We start from the raw sequence: 21,523 nt of genomic DNA on the forward strand, positions 1-21,523 counted from the left end.
GACTTATATTCAAGAGTAGTGAGACTAAGTGATAAATTGCTGTGATGTCTTCTGAGACCTCGTAAGACTGTCCATGGAGAGGGTGTTTTTAGAAGGAAAGGACTGTGGTTTTGGGGTATACTTTAAGTAGGAGGTAGCAAAGGTGGAGATACTAAAGTGGGGAAAAATCTGCAGATCCTTGCAAAATTTGTCAATTAGACTTAGTTCACGTATAAGGTTGACTGAAATGAAGATGGAGAAGTGGAAGAGGTTGACTATGTGCATAAGTTTGGTTTCTAGGCTTTTCTTGTTAAATCAGTGTAACTAGAAGACACTCCGGCTCAGAAGTTGTGTGCAGTTTGGAGTACCGGTATGGGCCAGCATAGTATCTTTAGCGAGCAGGAGCTCTAAAACTGGATCTCAAGTTTTAAGCTAGACTTTAACATGTTGATATAAGGTGACTTAGGCTTGCTTTGGTGTTCTCAGACAGGCTAAACTCCCTACATAGAAACAGTCACAATTTGTCAGACCATGTCTGTCTGTCCTTGCCCTGAAATGAAAACTACAGTTGTTTTCAGGAAAAAATTCTTACTTTTACTGTCCCTGTGAGCGGCAGGCATCAAGAGGCAGTGATACACTAGTCACTCCATAATTGTTGTGCATACGTGTCTGTCACATAGTTCTTTCAAAAACAATTGCTGACAAGGAAAGTGTGCACATATCCTGTGGGTCATTATGGGCTGAAGGATACCCAAAGCATATATCTTGCTTCTAAGCCAGGACTGTGTGTGTGGCTTTTACAGGACTGGGGGGAGAGAGAGGGGTACTAATATTTGCTATTACGTTTAATTTAAATTTCAGTATGTAAAGATGCATTATCTAAACAGGCTCTTAAATCATTTTACTAGTGTTCCAACACCTTGTAACGATTAATCCTGAAAAATGTAAACATCTGTATCTTGCGTGTATTTATGCCAGTTATTCACCTATTGAACTCTGCTTTGTCGTGACAAGAAAGCTAGACTAGTTCTTCTCCTTCAGTAGACACTCGAAAAATAAAGTTCTGCTGCTATTGCTGTTTGCTGTGGGAAATGCAAAACCAACAAAAATCAAGGAAATAAGCTTTGTAAACATCCCCCACCTAATTTCTTGCTCACAGAGACGAAATTCTGGAGTGGAATTAATTTGGCATGTTTCAATGACTATTGTTCTGTTCCCCATGCTCATTCAGATGCACAGCGTGGAGAAACTGCATGAAGTTTATGACTAACAAAGTAGAGAGACATTTTTCTATTTTAAAGTCATGCATGTGGAAATACTTTTATTTCCCATCACCCCCATGTGTTCCTGTTTGCTAGTGATTCTAAGTCCTGCAGATGAGCTCGTGGAAAGGCTAATCCTCTGTTTGCAAAGAAGAAACATTTCAGAAGATCTTGTATTGCTGAATCTTTTTCTGACCATCTGCTTATTTTGTCCCCCCAGTAATGGGATTCTGCAGCAGAGAAGGTTGAAAGTTTTTTCCTATCTTGGAGGAAATGGAAAAAAATAGCTGATTTCTCTCATCCTACTGGTGTTGGTTTCTTCTTTTTACTTTTTAATGGCCCTCTGGCATGTTGTTTGTCATGATGACTGTTGTGTTGAGTCCTGTTCTTTTACGTGCACTCCCGTGGGCCAAATTCCATATACTTTCACAATGTATCACCTCTTTGTTCCCTAGGGTGATGATTCTCCTGTGTTGTCCCTGACTCAAAATGCCTTGAATTTTCATTACTGGGTCAGCTTTTCAAAATTGTGGCTGCCTAGAGTGTTTTCACTTGGAGCCATTCTCTCTTGCCCTGCAGTGTGCTACTGTGCCTGTGAAATCAGCTGTTCCAGAGAGAAGCAAAGGTCTAGAAAACTTCTGAGAACATGTCTGAGACCTGAATGTGGCAGTGGCTTCTCTATACTAACAACAACCACAGACAGTCTGGAAATCTCACTAGTTTGTTATTGCACTTGTGACTCCCTTCTATTTGGCCTCATTAGGAACCAGGAACACAATCAGATTGTATAGGTGTGCCAACACTGGGCCACTGCTCCAACCAAGATGTCTGTGTTGGCATCCGTACATTCTGGGGAAATTAAAAGTAACTTTCTGGGTTCAGCACTCAAAGGCTATGTCTACTAAATGCAAGCAGTGTGGACCAATAGGAGAGGAAATGGTGTTGAAGACCCACTTGCACACTTTACAGGTTTTGAAAGGTTTAAGTTTTCTTCAGCCTAGTTCTGGTGTGATCTTGTGGACTGAATGCCTGCTAGTGGTTGAAGCATGAGTTACGTTCCAGGGGCACATCTTCATTTGTAGGTAATCTAGTCTGTGTGGTCTGAGACTGTTCCCTGGTGAGAACTAAAGCATAGCTTGTGTGCAATCCCTTTAAATGGACTCCTGGATCTGACCTGAAATGCTAATGTAGATGTGCACCAAAGGTGGGAGCTGGCGTCAAGAGATCTGTTCTGGAAAGTAGTACAAATTGTCCTGATGATCTCAAAGAGTGCAAGATGGAGAAGGGGTGAGGGGTGCACTCTTACTGCTTTTCTAAGTGACTGTTGCTTTCTTATTCTTTATTGATGGCATAAAGGCAAACAATTGTGCAGCTGTAATATCAGGAGGGGCCTTCTCGAGTTACTGTCTTCAAGACCAGCATTTTTCCTTTGCCTTGCTCTCCCTTGAGCTATGCATGAAATCCAGCTTGTAGGGTAGAGGGCTCTGGCCATGGGAAAAAAACGGCATGACAACTGAGGATCTGTCACTGGATTCAGGCATCTCTTATAGACTGTTTTTCTGCCTGTGCTCATATACCATAAGGAGAAGACTCCAGTTCTGCAGGACCTTCTGGTGGGCCTGGCTTGGTTGTCTCATATTTCTTGGTGTGAAGGAAGGCACCACCAACACCTCTTTCCCCCACCCTTTTGTTGGAGAAAAGAGCAGGTCCTACTGTTTCACTTGACTTTCTCTCCTGAATTTGGGGTGAGGTAGGAATATAAGGTCAGTCTTCCTGTTCCATGCCTGCATCACTGTATCCTAGTGCTTGAAGTGAAGTACATTTCACAAAGAAAGGAACTTTTTTTCATAACTTCACCATTGTTGATTTTAATTCAATTATGGATGACGCTTTTGTTCCTGCACTACCCCAAACAAATTTTGACTTGTGGTGGATTAAAAGGTTAAATAATAACCCAGGTGCTGTAACGTACAGCAGGCAATTGAGAGTGGGGTAACAGAGCAAACATATGAGCTGGAGATCAGCCAGGGAACATGTCCTACTGGCTCTCCTTGTGGGACTACAGCAGAGCCCTGGATTGACGCCATCGTGAGAAGAAAAGTATTAGAGTATGTAGCTTTGCACAAACGAAGTGTTTACTGCCAAATAAAGATTACATACATGCCTAAACTACCAAGAAAGTGATGTATGTGCACCCCAGAAAAATAAGCATACATCCAAAATGAGAATGTGGGTTTGGAAAAAAAAAATTATTTCCTCCTTTCAGATGCTAAAGCATCAGTAGTACTTCCAACTATTTACAGTAAAGGTTGGAGTGGACTACTACTGCAGTAGTGTTGCTGAGAAAAATACTTTGTATTTGTAGAAAGCCTGACTTTAAAGGATTTACAGGTGGTTTGTTTAGGTCTTGCATTGATGTAAGAGATCAGTTGACAAACAGTCACCGTATGTTCTGTGACTGACTGGTCAGCCTGAGGATTCAGAGTGTCTCACTGGAGGATGCAGTGTTAGAATATGAGATTCCTGATCCTCTGCTCAAGCACCTCTGGAAACATTCCCTTCTGCTTTTGGCTAAAGATGGTCATTGCCTGCTGCTTGAAGCAAAACATGCTTCTCTTTAAAGTATTGCACCGCTGTCTCTTCAGAGAACTTATTTGTAAGCGACCAGAAAAAAAACAAGACTGGAAAACTGTTTCAGCAGTAAGCGGCAATCTTCTATCAGACTACCTCTGTGCATCTCTAGCTGTAACCACAGAGCATTGTCTGTGTTCCTGCTGCTAGCTATCGTTTTATTGCCAGAGCCTCTCTGAAGATTGTGTATCCTGAGATGTTTCTCCAGAATACTGATAACTTGGGATTCATATGCAGAGAGCACACAGAGTACAAATGAGAATTACACAGTATGTGCTTTGCGCTGTCAGGATGTATTATTTGGGGTTTATCCAAGCTAGGCTTATGATTGCCATATGTGGACTAGCAAAAGATGCACATAAAGGTGCTTTCCAAGGACAGCAAGCAATGGGAGATAAAGCTTGTGTTTTTCTATTTCAGTACATGTCAGATCATAGCTACCCTGAGGATTTGGAGCCTGGAGGAGACCAGAGGTTAGATGAGTGACTTTCGCCAGGATAAGTGTTCATTTCAGCCTGGCTTGTACCATCTCATCACTAGTTAGAAAAAGGGACGTGCCAACTGGTCTGCTTTGATAGCAATACTGGCTCTGAGTAGCATTGTGTTATATCATGCCTTAACACCTATTTTTGTCTTTTTAAGGAATGACAATAAGACTAGTACTATATGTAATGTAGGATGAAAGTGATGAACGTGATTTTTTTTTTTTTTTTAAATTTTTTTATCCCTCTCTGTCAGGCAATAGCCTTCTGTAGTAGGAGGGAGAGGAATCCCGTTTGAGAAAGTCGTTCATGCTGTTGGTTTATTTTTTGTACTTTAGGATTGGGTTGTAGTCAGGTTTTTCTTTTGCTTTTAGCATGCTGGCCTTTTCCAAGGCTTCTTGCTGTGTGCATTGGAGAAATTCACATGCATATTTTATGCAGTCTATCTTTGTCTGCAGAATTAAAAATGTTTGAGTACTGTCTTCGTTTACTACTTGCTCAATGTCAGTCTTGCTTGGAAAACTATGGAAGTGGTTGCAGACTATGTGGAGTACTGTATTGGCGATATTGGTTACATGATGATTTATGTGTTCTGGGTGCTCCGAACTGAGTATATTTAAAAAAACAAACAAACAAAACCCCCCAAAACCAAAAAACATCACAGGTCTAAAGCCACAGTTGTGAACAGTCATCTGTTAACAATGTTACTAACAACTTGTGGAAATGAGGTTATAATAACTTCCTTTAAAATTATTGCTGTTTTGGGCCTACTTCAAAGAAGCAAAGGGGATATGAATAGGGAAAAGGAAAAGGATGAAGAACTTAATAATTCTGCAAATAAGGAGCCGTAGAGGTCTATATTGTTGCTTTTCAAGCCACAGCTTCATTCAGGAGTTAGTAGGGAAAGCAGTAGTCCAAAGCACTCAGCCTGGGTTCAGGCTTCTTTGAGAAACACATGGAGAAATGTCTGCTACAGCAGTGTGCTTTGCATTGACCTACAGCACTGGGGAGGTGAATGAAGAAATAGTGATAATTCAGCTTTTTTTGCTGCCAAAAGGGTTTAGGAAACTGTAACTGTTCCTGTGCAAACTCACTGCAATAAGGAAGACTTTGTACTTGCTTCTTGATATGACCCATCTGTTCAACATCAGCCAAACTCTGGTTAAAATGTGTTCAAAAAATAAAATAGTTTCTCAGGATTACTGGCGTCACAACCCAAGCTCTGCCTCTAAGAGGGCAATGGCATTACAAGCAGACTGTGCTGACTGTCATATCTAAAACACAGCATATGTGGTTTACCATATGATAGGTCTAACCTAAGTTAGTGCAAATCATCTCCCAAGACAAGTCCTTAAAATACCTTATGTCCTACTAAGAGACTTGACATTATTTTCAAATTTTCCCTGCTAACTGATTAGTCAGTAGCTGTACTTTATTTATATAATGAGTTTTTGGCGCTGTAGATGCCTGAAGTTGAATCGGCCAGGTATCTGGTTTGTCAAAATTTGGTGTAAAATTCATTGTTGCAAGATGCTGCAACCTAGGAGCACACTTCTAATTGCTGTCAGTTGTTGTAAATACTGAGCGTAAATGCTAAATTCAAGGTGGTGTTCTTGCTATTGATGGCTTTTTCTATCATAACATGTGTAACTGTGCTTGCATAAACCATGTATATGATACCTAAAATGCATCTCAGCATGGGTAATAAGATTAAATTAGGTTTTGTTCAAATATCTATTCTGACTTTCTGGCAGACTCATTCTCGTAGAAGCAGCAAAATGCCCTATGGGTTTCTCGCAGAGGACTCTAGAAACACACTTCATTGTTCATTCCACATGTTGATTCGGAAATATTGTACATAATCACCCTTTTTATCTCTTTTTGAATGCAAAGATTTTCTTAATTGTGTTTTCTTGCTGTACTGCAGAACATTTATTTGCTGTAGTCTTCTACCTTTTTAAAAAGAAAAATGCGAGCAGAATTTGTACAACTGAAAGCTGAACATACTTCTTGTCCCTTGGCATTGTTTCTTTCCCAGGGAGTGCTGTCCAATATCTCCTCCATCACCGACCTGGGAGGCTTTGATCCAGTTTGGCTCTTCCTAGTGGTAGGAGGAGTTATGTTCATTTTGGGATTTGCAGGATGCATTGGAGCTTTGCGAGAAAATACCTTTCTTCTCAAATTTGTAAGTAGCCTTTGCAGCTGTGGCATTCATCAGTTACACAGCATAAGTCATTTTCTCTGTTCCTGCTTGACTGTGTAAAGGTTTTAAAATGTCTTTTGGGGAGCAGAAGGTGTTACCTGATGTGAAAGTACTGTTCTGTGAATCGCTTTTGCTTAACTGTTAACACTTTACAGCTCTTCAGTCTCTGGTGCTTACAGTGTTGGGTTTTTTTAAGGTTCAAAACTATTGAGGGTGAGAATCATAACATGGAACTACTGCTTTTCATATGGATATAGCCTAACATTTTGCTTTCCTGTCACGAAAAGAGACAAATTTCTGCTAAGAATCTGCATGTTGAACTTTGAGTCCATAACAAGCTGTCTATGAAATATGAGGAATGTAGATACACCACTGAATGTGACCCGTGTGATTTCTGTTGCGCAAGTGCCCCTCACGGTACAGAGGAGAATAGGACTTTTATGAGGGGTTGCTTGCTGATATCAGTTCTGTACCGTTTAGCTACTTTGAAAAGGCTTCATGGCTTACTGTCTGTGCTGGGGCCTGAGAGGGAAAGGGAGGAGAATGTGCCCAGGACAGGTAAAATAGAAGTTGCCTTCTTGAACTCTGGGCTCCACTGTTAGTTGGGCAAGGAGCTGCTGATATACAAACATACCTCAGTATTCAAAACTCCCTTGGCTAAGTAGCCTGGTTCTGTTTTTTGAAAGCCCTCCTCCTGTGAGCTTTGAAGATGAGGATAACAGTATCATGTTCCATTTTGGATAAATTTAAGATTTATAATAAAAATTCAAGATTCCTTCTTCCACCACCCCAGCTTCCAGAGGTGGGCACAGCCTGGGTAGTAGTTGTGTCTTCATAACAATTAACTGTTAATATATACATGAAAAGGCTTCCAGTGAAACAACTGCCTTCAAGTTGGCTCCCACAGGCGTGTTGTATAAAGGGAGGAGGCAGTTGAGAGTTACAGTTCTTGAGGCATTTATAAAGCAGCTTGGGATAATTCTAGCTTGCTCTTGTCTTGCTGAAAAAAAAAAAAAAAAAAGGAGGGGAGCTATTGTAACACTTTTTTTCTCCTCTTCCTTGCTTCTGTTAGCTTGCCTAAAATGAACCCATCTGCTGTACCAGAAATAGCTTCCTATACAGCAGCTGCAGGAGAAATTAAAAATGCATCTGAACAAACACACAGAGAGCATATTAAAATGAAACTCAAAGGCGCAGTTGCAAAAGGGATGGACTTCCAGTATACGAGGACCCCTGTGTGTTTTAAAACAGTGTAGACTCAGTGGCGATGCTTAGAGAAAGTGGCAGATCATTAGTAATGCCTTTGGCATCCATTGCATTTGCATTAATCATAGCAACCTCATTCGGTTTTAATGTGGATGTGAGTCATTCCATAGACATTCTGCTCTGACTTAGTCATTAATTAATTTCTGCTGTTACCAATTTTTGCTTTGTCTGCTTAGGCAAAGCTTTACCAATGAGGGTGTCTAAAGAAAAAGTCACTTAGAATTTCACTGGCACTATTGGTTGTTTATGCCTTTGAAAATGTAAGTGCCTATATAGAAATTTAAGATGAGTTTTCAGAGGGCCCTACAAGTGGTGAGTAGCCATCTCTGTTGAAATTTACAGTGAATTCTCTTGGACCTCTTTAAAAATCCCAGTGAAATGTCTGAAGTTTGAATTTGTTGGCATTTTTATTATTTGTTAGAATAGAATTAAGATTCCTGTACTACAGCACTAAGTAAAAATGGTGTATTTTTAAGTTAAAATTTTCTGTTTGCTGGAATAGCTTGAACTTGCACTGAAATAGAGAAAGCCCGAACACTGGATATAATTGTGAGCCTTGAAAAATAAGTTTTCGGTCATAAGGCAAGGTAATTTTAACCTTTTTCTTTTTCTTCATAGTTTTCTGTGTTTCTTGGAATTATTTTCTTCTTGGAGCTCACTGCTGGTGTTCTAGCATTTGTTTTCAAAGACTGGATAAAGGACCAGCTGTATTTCTTTATAAACAACAACATCAGAGCATACCGAGATGACATTGATTTGCAAAACCTCATAGACTTCACACAGGAATATGTAAGTTGGACTATGTTTATTTTTTTGTAAATCTTTAAAGAACTTTAAAGAAATATCTATTCTATTTTTTTACTTCCCATCTGTTTGGTTTCTTCAAGGAAAACCAGAAATATTCTAGCATATAATACTTTTGAATATATATATGTATATTTCTCTTTACAGAACTTGAACAAACACACAGAACCTGTGAAAAGTGGCTTGTTGATGTATGAATGAGCAAAACAAGGGGGAGAGTTGGGGTGACTTATTCTTGAAGATTCAGAGATAGTGTGTCAAATCTAAAATCAGTGTCTTGTGTTAAGTTTTTTGGAGCATATTCTGTATGTGTATGAAGATATTTTAGGGTTCTTGGGGGGAGGGGTGTTCAAAGTATTTTATTATAGGAGCTATCACATCTGTTTAAAAAAAAACAAAAAACTTTTTCTAAGCTTAATTTGGTTCAGAGATGAGTGTTGGTGTAGTTTTAGTGACATTAGAGGTGCTACACCACACTGCAGAGCGGCAGAGATGTTTAGCTGGTCTGAGTGAAACTACAATGTTATGTCTTTTTAAGTAGACTTAATGCAATTAGCCTAATGAAGTAGGCAACTTATAAAGTTCTTGTAGGAAATCTCTAAATGATGCTACATCTGCACTTGGGAGGGAAGGGGGAAGCCAGAGATGCACACGCTTGTGGGGGTTAAGCTCTGTAATTATCAGTGTGTGTAAAGGAGTCTTGCATTGACTTTTGCACACAAGTTATTTTGCCGGTAACTTCTTGCTCCAGTACTCAATTCTGACCTGTTCATGAACAACTCTTTCAATTTGGCCCTGCGTAGCCAACATGGTTAAGTGTTGGTTGAAATCACATTTACAAATTTTTGTACGTTCTGTGATTAAAATAATTTCATTCAACGTTAGATTTGCTTCTATATGCCTTGGGGGAAAAATTACAAGTGAGTAAGGAAACAACGTGCAAGGATCCACATCCTGTTACACGCACATCCTGTTACTTACTTGTAAGGAAACAACGTGTTCATGCTGTCTGATGTACAGCCAGGCAAAGATTCCCCCAAACTGGCAAAAGGAGTAGCTATACCAGTGTAGCCATTAGAGCTGATTAGTTCTGTTGAGAACCCAGGGCACGTTAGACTGGACAGAATATCATACTCTTGGCTCTGCTCTCTCTGGGGCCTGAGCTTGTAGGCCTGTGCAGCTCTGTGGTGTTGTGCAGGTTTATCAGCTCGCTCCATGGGTTTCTCTCCAGAGAGCAGTGTTGCAGGGTGTGAACATAACTTTAATCACATGATAATTTTAGGACAACTTGCAGCTTTGGAATGGTATTTTTTTAAAAAGACCAAAACCAAGCCAGCTTCAATGAAACCAGAGGGAATCTCAGATTTTGTTTTGAAAGCTAGAGGGAAACTGGCAGTGATGATACACGCTACTAATGCTGAGATTTGTTTGTTCTGAAAGTCAAGAAGCTCTCCTTTCTTTGTTCTAGTGGCAGTGCTGTGGGGCTTTTGGAGCTGATGACTGGAACCTTAATATTTACTTCAATTGCACAGATTCCAACGCAAGTCGAGAGCGCTGTGGTGTGCCATTCTCTTGCTGCACTAAAGACCCTGCCGTAAGTGACAGTCAAGAGGGTAGGATGGGTCTGCTGTTTCAATTTTAAATCACTCTATAAGTGTGGGTTTTTTTGTTTTGTTTTGTTACTGGAAGCCATGCATGATCATTACCTTCTCACCACCCTGTATTTTTTTTTTTTTTTTTTGTATTTGCAGCTCAGCTTAACTTTTCTGCAGTCAGCAAAAATCCTGAGCTAACTTAAGTCTTCATTGTATGCTGTTTGCTGCTTTTCATTAGAATGAGAGAACCATGGGTTTGGCTGAACATACATATTAATTTTAGCAAGTATAAAAAGCAGAAGCCCATAATGAATTGAAGGATATGAGCTTTCAATTGAATATCATCAGGATATTTCATTTGCTGCCCTAAAGAACAGCAGCTCTAAGATCAGACACTCTAAAGCAGGTATTACTCGTTATTTAATGCAGTATCCAGAGGCTGCAGCCAGTTTGACCCAGTTTGTGCTAGGTACGGTAATGAATGACAGTCTGTGCCCTGAAGAACTGACATATGTTTGCATTAGAATCTTGAGTCAGGTATGAACATCTTTACACACTCTTTTTTTTTTTTTTTTTTTCCCTTTAAAGTCACTGCTTGTCCTACAGTCACCTGAGATCAGACTTGAAAGGTCAGAAATTGTTTGAGGGAACAGCTTTTTGGTAAATTTTCATGTCTTTTTAAATAGCTATAGCTCTGGATCATCAAGCAGAAAATGTTGGAGCCATGCATTACTAGTATGGACATGATCAAGAATGAAGGGTAAAGTGTCAGGAAGCAGTTCACTGACACGGCTTGGAACAGGGACGGGTGTGTGCATGGAAACTGTTACGTGGCTAACACTGCATACATTTGACTTTCATATAGCTTAAAAGAAGCAGCCTGTGAGTGATTGTATTGCCTAGTATTTCAGCTGTGGCTTTTTCTCCACCTGGAGTGACTTATAGTTCCTTGAATATATAAGTTTGTAGCACTGACTGAAGTTAGGCAAATTGCCAAGAGGCACCTCAGGTGCTTCCTGCCTTGCTAACGCAATGCAGTCGCTGCTCCCAGCATCCAGTCATTACTGCTGCTCTCACCCTCTCCTGATAAGGCACTGCCACTTCCACAAGCTGTGTTGTGGTTCCCCTGCAGTGAACATGTCTTCACAGTAGTTTGAATCTTTCTCACAAACATAGCTGAAAATGTTTTAATGAAATATTTAAACAAAATGTAGGTTAGGCTCAAGCATTACATTATGCTTAGGATTCCCCCTACTGTTTCCCTATCTGCCCACCCACCCACACAGAGAGGTCATCACAACCCAGTTTTAAAAATATACTTGTTATAAAACCAAACCAGTTACAGCAGTACAAGGTAATCCTGTAAATACATAATCCATGCTAAAGTTATCTCTGTGTGTGTGATTATGCAGTTTCTTAGGGGGTGATACAGCAACCAGAAATTTAAAGATAAGTCTCATTCTTATTCGTTGTAGGGAAGCAACGTGCTTAATTGCCTTTAAAATAAAGACTAAAAATAATACTTCTAAAAATATTAGAAGTCATGCATATAATGAATATAATTGTAACCACACTGTGACTCGTTCAATTGCCATGATAAACACAGGTTTATTCTGTGGAAAAGCAAATCTGTCCCTTTTGGAATTAGGATGCAGTGTTGGACTGATGCAAAAAGTTACGTGGATGCTTTATTGAACAGGACTTATTTTTAGTTTAGCTTTTAGTTCAGCTTGAATCGGGAAGTGATAAGTTGAAGGTAGGCCAAAATAAGTCTCCTTTAAAACAAATTTAGGCTCCTATAGTCCACTTTGCTGGTTGAAATGTTCCAAATTCCTGTACAGGCAACGCCTAGAAAAGTTGATTTATTTCCATTTCATTCTTCACACTTTCAGTTAACAAATTCCAAGGCTAAAGGCAGAAGACACTGATGATAAAGCAAGTAGGCATTCAATACAAAGAAGAAAGCTTAAAATCCCTCTGTTGAAATCTTATCTACTTTTACAGCCTTGAAGTGTGTGGCACTGTTATATTTTAGATCCTGGAACAGAAGCATTCATCTCATTAAATGATACAAATTGCTCAAGTCTTAAAGGCCCATCGAGGGAATCCGATTTGGGCAACTGACAGGATGCGACCTGTTGATGTACTTCCTGCAAAGTGAGGAAACACTTAGAGGAGCTTTAACTACTGATAGGAGGAGATATCTTTTTCCATATGGCTGCTTTTAAAAATCTGTTTCTTTGCTGGCTGCCTTTCTCACTTCCCACAATTTAAATTGTGGCGTTCAGTACACCTAGCTAAGACTGGCTGATTTTCTCACTTCCTTGAATAGTTCCTTCTTCTGCTCACTGTTCTGATAGGAGCCAGTAATTTAATATTTTGCTGCCTTTGTGGCTGACACCAAAAGTAGTTGCTTCATTTTATTGCCCTGAAATAACTCTGAATACAGAGTAAATGCAGCTTCAGCTTCCAGTGGGTAGCAGTCATTCACTGGGAAAAGTCTGCCATAGCCTATTTTATCACCTGTGCTTTGGGAGTACCAAAGCAGAGGCAGAAGGAAAAAAAAAAACCACCACCCCTCATTTCCCATTGGTATCAAGCTCCTGTAAGAAAGAATAGGCAGTACGAACACATTACCCCATCTCTTTTTTCCTCCCTAGTTTTTGGGAAGGAACTAGGTACTGTATATATTTCTACGGACATCCTTGATAAGAACTTGCAGCTTCTGCAACAGAACTGACCCTTCTCACCTCTTCATGCTGGACAGACTGAACCCTGAAAATTGTTAACAGTAGTCTTCACATATTTTTCAGTATAGGCAAAACCTTTTCAGCAGAAGGTTCTTTCACTTAAATAGAGGTTCCCTAATCACTTTACTTTGACTTCTGAATGCTTGCATCTGGAATATGGAGTTCACCCAGGTGGAGGGCCAGTTTTCCCAGCTTTCTGCCCTGAGAGCTGAAAATATTTTTTGACCATGTGCTTTTGTTTGTTGCAAATAATTAATAGCACTGAATGGAAGAGGAAAGGGTTTTTAAAAAGCAATATGGTAACCAAAGTTGGAGTGATTGTCTGGATACATACAGGACCAACTCTGGGGAGCTGGGAGAGGGTGTTTGGGAGACACTTCACTGATTGCCTCTCTTCTGTCTCTCTCTCTCTCTCTCTCCTAGGAAGATGTTATTAATACTCAGTGTGGCTATGATGCAAGGCAAAAACCAGTAAGTTTTTTTTTTTGTTTTTTTTTTAATGTGGTATCTTAACGAACTGAATCCCTCTTGCAAGAGCAGGTTATTCTACTGATGGGATAGTTGAATGTAATTATCTCTGTTTTCTTCCCTCTTCTCCTTGGCAGGAAGTTGATCAGCAGATTGTTATCTACACTAAAGGCTGTGTCCCTCAGTTTGAGAAATGGTTGCAGGACAATCTTACCATAGTTGCTGGTATATTCATTGGGATAGCATTACTGCAGGTAAGCATCACGTTCCCTGTCATGAGTTACACAGAAGAACAACACATAAATAGAATATGTGAGGGGAGAACAGTGTATGAGAACTGGAAATACAGTGTCAGTTGCACTTAGAAATAAAATGTCCGTAGGTTTTAGTGAGGGGAGCTAAATGCATGAGGCTCTCTTTGTGTTAAGGAGTGTTTAATTTTTATCTGTAGGGATGCATTTTTTTTCTTTTCAACTGTCAGCAGGTCAAAACTAACACTCTGTGTTAAATAAAGATCAGGTAGAGATTTTTAAGCCTGTAGAGACCTACTGTTTCTGATGGTGCTTAAATGAGCAGCGAAAAGCCTTTACAGTTGCTGCTGTGAAGCAAGTCTAGAACTGTTCAATTTCCTGGAACCCTGTGGCACTATAAAAATACTGGGGTTACAGGAGTTTGTCGATACTCTTCCTTCTTCCAACATTTACTGTTAATTTGATTTCTAACTTTCTTGCTTGTTTTCATATCAAAGTTCTGTATAACCTAAGGAGTTTGCCTGTGTGAAAAGATTGTCCGATGCTCCAAATGAATAAACTGTTGTCTCTTCCAGATATTTGGGATATGCTTAGCCCAGAATTTGGTTAGTGACATTGAGGCTGTCAGAGCCAGCTGGTAAAACTGCTGAAGTAACCACAAGAAGACACTGGACAACCGAAACCCTCTGAAACCTCCAGTGTGTCGCTCCGACACCAAGCTGTATGGACATGGGTGACAGGGAAGCCTTCTCTCCCAAGTAGTCTCAAATCTAAGTTCCTGTTGCAGTGAACTCGTGTTTCCTTGGGGTGGGGGAGAGAAGAGTGGGCTATTTAAAATCTGCTGCTCACTGACAATTTTTTTTTCTTTTAAACCACCAGTTTGAAAGCTGTTGAGCCGTGAATCTCTACTGTATTCTTGATCCTGAGTAACAAGTGGACACTTTTTTAAATTGGTGTATTCAGTGGGACAGAGTTGCATCGTTGTAGTCTGTGGATATGCTGTTTATTCTTCGTGTCATGAGCTCTTTGATAGCTGCCAAATATTCCTCAGATGGTCTCTCTCCTCACCACTCTGTAAAGGAACAATCTTCTTGTTTTCACAGCTAAACATAGCTACAGGCCTAAACCCATCAAGCAGGAAGCAACTTTCTATGCATCTATTGTACAGTAAAAGAAATTGTTTTTAAAACAAGGGAATTTTTTTTTTTTTAACGCAAGCTTCCAACCATCTCCCTGTAGTACTTTGAGGTTGGAATCAGGAAGCTTACAGGGAGAACTGCCTAATTTTATCAACATCTTTCTTCCTTCTCCACCCTTGTATGAAGGGAAAGGAGTTTTATATTTGACAAACAAGGGTTGTAGAGCCTTTGGTTGCTGCCATACCTTAGGACATCAGTCTCTTAAGGCAAGGATGGGATATAACTGTATAAATGTATGAAAGCAGTGTGGATGTTGGGTCCAAGTGAATAATATTATTCAAAGTATGAATTATATATTAACTTAAAAAAAAAATCAAAACATATGTATCTGATATGGCTAAATCTTTTGTTTCTCTGGAATTTAGTGTAACCTAATATATTTAGGGATCTCACTAATATTAGTGCTTTGATATACTTGTGCAAAACGTCTTTTAAGAGAATTCCTTGGTCTGTTCCTAGCTGAGGCTTTGGTCTTTTTTTTTTTTTTTTTTTCTTTTTTCGTTAATTCTTTTTACTTGCATGAGCTGTGGAGTAAGAATCTGTGACACTCCAGTGCTTTAAATCTGTGCATATGTTTTAATACAGTCTAATCCAAACTTATTTATTGGTAAATGCATGTGATTATGGAAAGATCATATCCCATTCCCTTGGAAGTTGGAGAGAACAGCTTTTGCCAGAGTAAATGCTTACCTCCAGTGAACAAATCCTTGCTATGGAGAGGTGTCTCCCTTTGTTGCTCTAAATGCAACAAAAAGCTTTCCTGAAGCAATGGAATAAAAGTTTTAAAATAGTGCGTATTAGGATCAGCCAAGACAGACTCTTTTGAATTGGACAAAAGAGAGTAGAATTTGGAATAAAGCACAAATAGTGGATGAAGAATTAGGTCAGACTCCATCCAGCTTAGAGTTTTTGATTCGTTCTTCTTCACTAATAATAGTGAACTTACAAACCTGACCATGGCTTGGGTAGTTTTATTGCACTTTGTATAAATTTAGCTTGTTGTATGACCCTTCTCAGTACCTGCAGAACCAGTCCTGAAAGCTGTGAGCTCTTGGCTCCTGCTTTGGTCAGACAGTGGCAAAGGGTGTGTAGCACCTCTTTGTAAGAGCTTAGCCACCTTTCTGAGGTGAGTTTCCTAAAATGAAGTATTTGGAGTAGAAGAGATGAATGCATTGCTTTCAAAGCTTCCCTGTTCTGGGGGATGGATAGAAGGCCAGTCTGATGACCTGTTATGGTCCTTTCTGGTCCTATGACTCTCAAACATGTGAGTACATGTACCCTTGCACATTTTGCCTTTCAGTGCTTTAAGTCGGCCATGATTTTTTTTTCCCTTCTGAAGGCTTGGTGGTAGGCACACTGGCGCTCCACAGATGCCTCAGATGGTCCTGTTGTCCTCCTGTCTTTGAGCATTACCTCATCCTCTTCTGGTTAACTCCCACTGACTGGCTCTGAATCAGGCAGCCTCCATATCCCTTGGTTCTGCTGTTAAAGGCCAGCCATGACTCAGTAATTTTTTTTAAAGCCTTTGAAAGCAATTATACTTCACTGTCCTTAATAAAGTTGGTTCCACCTCACCACAGTGTTATGTTTTTCTTAGCCGCTCCTCAACTTGAGGAGTTACTGGTGTTTGTTTCCCCCTCAGCAAAGGGACGCACCGTTTTGCCTGATAGCAGCAGGACAGGCAGATTGTCAGCACCAGTGTTGCTGCACTGAGACAAAATGGTGCGGGGAGAAATTGGGGAAGCGTGGTTGAGGAGGTAACCCCTCTACCCAAGAGCCTTGATTGTGACCCGGCACTTTGGTTTGGAGGAAAAAAGCCTACATTACAGAAACATTCCTTGTTGCCACTGATCTTGAATACTGCTGTTGCTGCTGTGGGCTTCTGAAGACAACTTCATTCTTCTACTTGAATTTCTGCAGTTGTACTGTATTGGCCTTCTGTCTTGTCATGCTGTTCTCTGAGTTCCAGTCTGCTGGACGTGATGTTGGCAGTGTCAGACTGATAGGAAGGTAAACGCTCTGAGGTGAGAAAATCTTGTTCTCGCTACTTGCACATGTACACACAAATGTGCAATGCTTCTGCTGAGTCCCAGAATGACAGACTGTTCTTATGAAAACCACTAAATAACTTATTTTTCTAGAGCTTGTCTTTATTGCTGCAGATGCTGATCCTCCCTCCTTCCCTGCTCCCAAGAAATGCTCTTATTTTCCTCACTTTTGCAGTTGTTTGATGGATGCATACTGAATGTTCAGGATTAGCTGTCTATATTGCACATTTAAATCCCACATTTTTTGTCTACAGATCAGGTAAGATGTCCTAGAAATGCCCCATCAGCAGCTACTCAGCAGCTTAGGTGTCCAGTTTGGAAAGCTGGTGGGAGGCCTTAGAAATCCATCTATTATTGTCCGAGCCTGCCAAATGCAAGCAAGCTTTCTTCCAGAAAACTTTGTGAAAACTTCAGGTGAGCTGCAACTAGAGCACAACTGCTGGCTACATGGGCTCATTTTCTAAAGCAATAAGATACGGTAGGCGGTATGACTTCTTGGCAATTTCTAGCCTGCCTGGTGTGGTGGTGGGGTAGATGAGAGTTCAGAGGTCAGTCTGATTATCTTTAACGTGCAGTAGTTGTTCAGAAACTTGTTGTTAGGCTTATGGCCGTGTGGAGGGTGAAACGGCTCTGTTTGCTGGGCGGTTGGTATGGGATTGTGGCGTTGCTAATGAGCAGCCTGGTAGCTTCAGCAGTAGCCCCGGCTTTAAAGCTGTTTCCAAATTTCCCACTGAGTCCTGCCAAGGGGCATCACAATCCTGCTCTTCTGCTTTCTAAATACTCTCCATATTCACAGGCCTTTCTGTTGTGTGATTGCTTTTTTCCTTTTATTTTTTTTATTGATAGCTTAATGGACAAACGTTTGATTTGTCTCTGTGTGTCTGTTTTGGTAGCAGTAGGATCTCTTTGCTTCAAAATCCATAATTTTGATTGTGCCCCTTTAGAGTTTGAAGCTGTGGAGATGCTTGCTCAAGCGTACTCTGTCCTGAAAGCCGCCTTCTCTCCCCTTTGAGAGAGATGCTAATTGTAGTTCCGGTGTGTAAATAGCGTTTGAAATGTAAATAGTAGCATGCGGATTAAATGATTCTCGCACATGACTGCTTTTCACCCTAAAAGTGTCTGCTACGGACAGGAGGGGTGTCCGCCGCCCGCCTTTGGGAGGCGAGGGGCCGGCGGGGCGGGAGGGCTTTGGTCGCCTGCCCTCTAGTGTCCGCCGCGGGTGCGGGCAGCCGCTGGGGCTGCGGGCAGCGGCCGGGCCGCCCTCGCCTTTTCCCTTCGCCAGCGGGCGTCAGAGCAGCGTCAGACCGTGCAGGGGAGGGCCGGGGTCAGCACCCCCTACCCGTTACGGGAGGCTGTGGCGGGACTAAACATGGTGCTATAAGAACTGTCCTGGACGTTAATCTGTGTTTGTGCTACTTTAGAGATGCCCTTGGTAAAAATGATTCTGATTTAACGTTGTTGGTTACAAGAGAAGCTCTCACGTGAATTTTTGATTCCGTTTCCCTTCTTGCTGTGTGTGCCTTCTGGGTGCATTGAAATGGCAGTTCTGGAGATACCTAGGAAGGAGATTAGATCTCAACGGGTGTCAAGCACTGTTGAAGGTTCCAGTTCCTCCCTCCCATTTTTGTTTTCTCTCTGAAGCTTTTTCAGATATCTGTAATTGGTCATGAAACTGTCTAAAGCAAACAAAACAAAACTACCCTGTTGGATCCATTAGCTACCAAATTTTGCCACTTGAAGAAAAGGAAAAAAAAAAAAAAGTGTCTCCCTTAACACGCAGTATAAAAGTAAGTGTTGTGACGACTAGCGTGCACCAGGCAGCACTGCTAGTTGTCTTTTGTGTTTCGGCAATATAAATGTGTTAATAAAAAACTCCATCCGTATGTGTGTTCATGTTCACACTGTGTACGTAGTAGAGATGGACCTGATACTACCTTGAGCTCTGGGGAGATGGGGATTTGGGTTTTGTGACTCAGACCTGTCTCTGATACGTATATTCCAGATCAGTTCCAGCTGAATTTCTCTCTCTCTGGTTCATCCTGCGGTGTACGGCAAGGTGTCAATATTTACCCTTTGTGTATCGTTCCTTTTTATACGAATGTATTCTCTTGTGTTCCTTTTTTATCAGTTGTAAAATTGATTGTAAAAGCCAACTACACTTACCGATTGAAAGTATTGCTATAGCGGAACTGCATGCCCAGTAGAGTTTGACTTGAGCTTTAGTTTTCTGATTTCGGACTGGTTACCTTCAGTCTAGGAGAAAAGCATAGATCCGGTGCATAATGTATTACTTGTCATCTTTAGCATTTACTGTGGTATTGTATCACATGCTGATCTCAATGGATGTAACTGGAGTCTACTTCGGAAGTTAAAGCAACTTCCTGGTAATTCATTTTAAGCTATTGAAAGTGGTCTTGATCATGCTACTTGTGTTCTTGGGTTTTTGTTTTTTAATAGAGGCATTTTTTAGGAATGTTTTAATACACTTATGATGGACAATACAATAGTTTTAATAGTTGTGCAGTATTCTGTATTTACTTGAAGTAAATCATTTTATATGCAATTTGTTAGATAATTACAATTTTATAAATAAAATTGCGTGAAATATGATGTTGTGAATGCGTACTCTTGATGTAGCACTTAACATTGTGTGAACGTATCTTTGTACCGTTAAAATTCCTCCAGGAGAAGACCCCCCGCCTGCCCTCCCTCAAACTAACGGGAAATAAATCCCCAAGTCTCTCATATACAAGGTAGAATATTGTGTTCTAATTAAGTCACAAAACACGTTACCACACCGCCAGCGGCTGCCCTTAAATGGATAATAAGCTAATACGTGAAGAGCACGTCCCCACACGAGGAGATCCCGTATCTGCCGTCAACTGTTGTTGAAGTCTCTGGCTAATGAACATGCTCTGCTTCTTTCTGACAGGTGGTTGGCGTTCCTCAGGCTGCTGTGGCTGCTGCTTGGGACAACGGCTGGAGCTCTCCCCATCGCCACTTTAGTGACCCTGAAGTGTGCAGAAGTTGCTGCTTTGCAGGGAGCAGCACAAAGGGGATTTGTCATGACTTAATTCAACTTTTGTAAAGGGAGGGGGGAATTTCACACCGCTAAGTGCAACATGTCCTTAAACAGAAGTAGTGAGAGCTGGCTTATTTTATTGTGCAGGTAAAAAATGGGTAACGATGTCATGTGCTTGTTTAGACAGAGGAGGAAGCAGCCCAGCTTTTTAGTATTACAAGAAGTGTAGAGCAAGGTAATCCAATTAAATATCTCAAACCTACAGTTTTTTCCACAAAATACCACCGTGACTGATTTAAAAGCATGTCTCTACATCCAAATTGAAGTCCAATGCCTTTTGCACATTTCAGGCATATACATTTATCTGAACATATGGAAATGATTGGGCAAAATAAGAATGCAAATGTGGAGGCCTTGGCGGGGGGGAGGGAAGAACAAAAGTCAACCAAAAAGAAGTAAAGTTGAGGGCATTGCCTCAACCTTCGTAACGTGCAATAGATGTGACACACTTGGATAAGCCATTTTCACGATGGAGGGGAGACTAGGAGCGGCTACCTGCATTCTGTCAAACTGTTAACAGCCTTGCATCCTGGTTCTGGAAGTTGTGGCTAGTTACTATTTCTAGGACTTGTGAAACAAATGACCTTTTCTGGGTCTCGTCGTCTCATTTGACCAACGGGTCCTCTGGATCTGAGGCCCATATTGGTGGGGTTTGTGCCTTACCCAAAGTGAAACTCTTCTTTGTATTTCCACAGTGAAATGTAAAAATGTATGGGTGCTTTTTGTCTTCCTGACTGGTGTGCTGCTAGGTCTTGCAAAAGTCATCCAGGCCCAGACAAACGTAACGCACCGGGGAGGTACTGCCTGCCCCGGGGAGTGCGGCAGCAGTGGCCGTTTTGGCTTGGTTGGCCGCGGCAGCAGCCAAATGAAAAAGCCCGACGCCTGGCATCACCGTCATAAAAATAGCCTGAGCAGCAGATGTCAAGCTTTGCTTAGATGTAATCTATCTACTAGACATCTAATCAGAACTATTGTCAGCAATTTCAATTCAGCTGACTTCAGTCAAGTAAGTAGCGAAATGCATGTGGCAGTAATGTCCTTAGATCCTGTTTCTCTTATTAAAAGAGGCTCAGAGGATAAATGATTTACCAGCTACATAGAAATGACCCACAGGCTGCAGCACGCCTCGGAACAGCACAGCATTTGTGTGGAGAGATACAGTCTCTTCAGTTACCTCCTCCTACCGCAACATACTCCCATCTTTGCCCTTACGCAGGCTTCCCTTCTCTCTATAGGCTTAGCACAGATTCTATCTAGAAATGTAAATCACTTGATACTCCATCCAGCGAAACCATCTGAAAGTAGAAGGATACCAGCGTTGGCCTTCGTGCTTGCTGTGACAGTGGGTATCCCTAATAAAAATTTGGTGATAAGGACATGGCTGGTGCTTATCCTGAGGTGCAGTTGGACAACCAGGTGGATGGGAGTTTAGCCGGTATCACAACTTTGTGGGCTATGATCAGCCCGTGTGAGCACTTGCAGTTTATACTGATGTCAAAAGGA

The 21,523-nt window shown here is 41.0% G+C and overlaps 1 protein-coding gene across 4 annotated transcripts in view; it reads left to right on the forward strand.

The window, feature by feature from the left end:
• TSPAN5 (tetraspanin 5) overlaps positions 1–19,548 on the forward strand; it is a 73,407-nt gene extending 53,859 nt beyond the window's left edge. For all 4 annotated transcript variants that reach the window (XM_082316030.1, XM_082316032.1, XM_082316033.1 and 1 more), the window contains exons 3-8: positions 6,393–6,539; positions 8,442–8,612; positions 10,096–10,221; positions 13,396–13,443; positions 13,578–13,694; positions 14,267–19,548. In XM_082316030.1, the coding sequence (XP_082172156.1) occupies positions 6,393–6,539; positions 8,442–8,612; positions 10,096–10,221; positions 13,396–13,443; positions 13,578–13,694; positions 14,267–14,332 (675 nt within the window). In that variant the 3' untranslated portion in view covers positions 14,333–19,548. The remainder of the gene's footprint in view (positions 1–6,392; positions 6,540–8,441; positions 8,613–10,095; positions 10,222–13,395; positions 13,444–13,577; positions 13,695–14,266) is intronic.
• Positions 19,549–21,523: the final 1,975 nt, after the last annotated feature.

This window comes from Platalea leucorodia (genome assembly GCF_965183815.1).
Source record: "Platalea leucorodia genome assembly, chromosome: 6".
Classification (NCBI taxonomy): Eukaryota; Metazoa; Chordata; class Aves; order Pelecaniformes; family Threskiornithidae; genus Platalea; species Platalea leucorodia.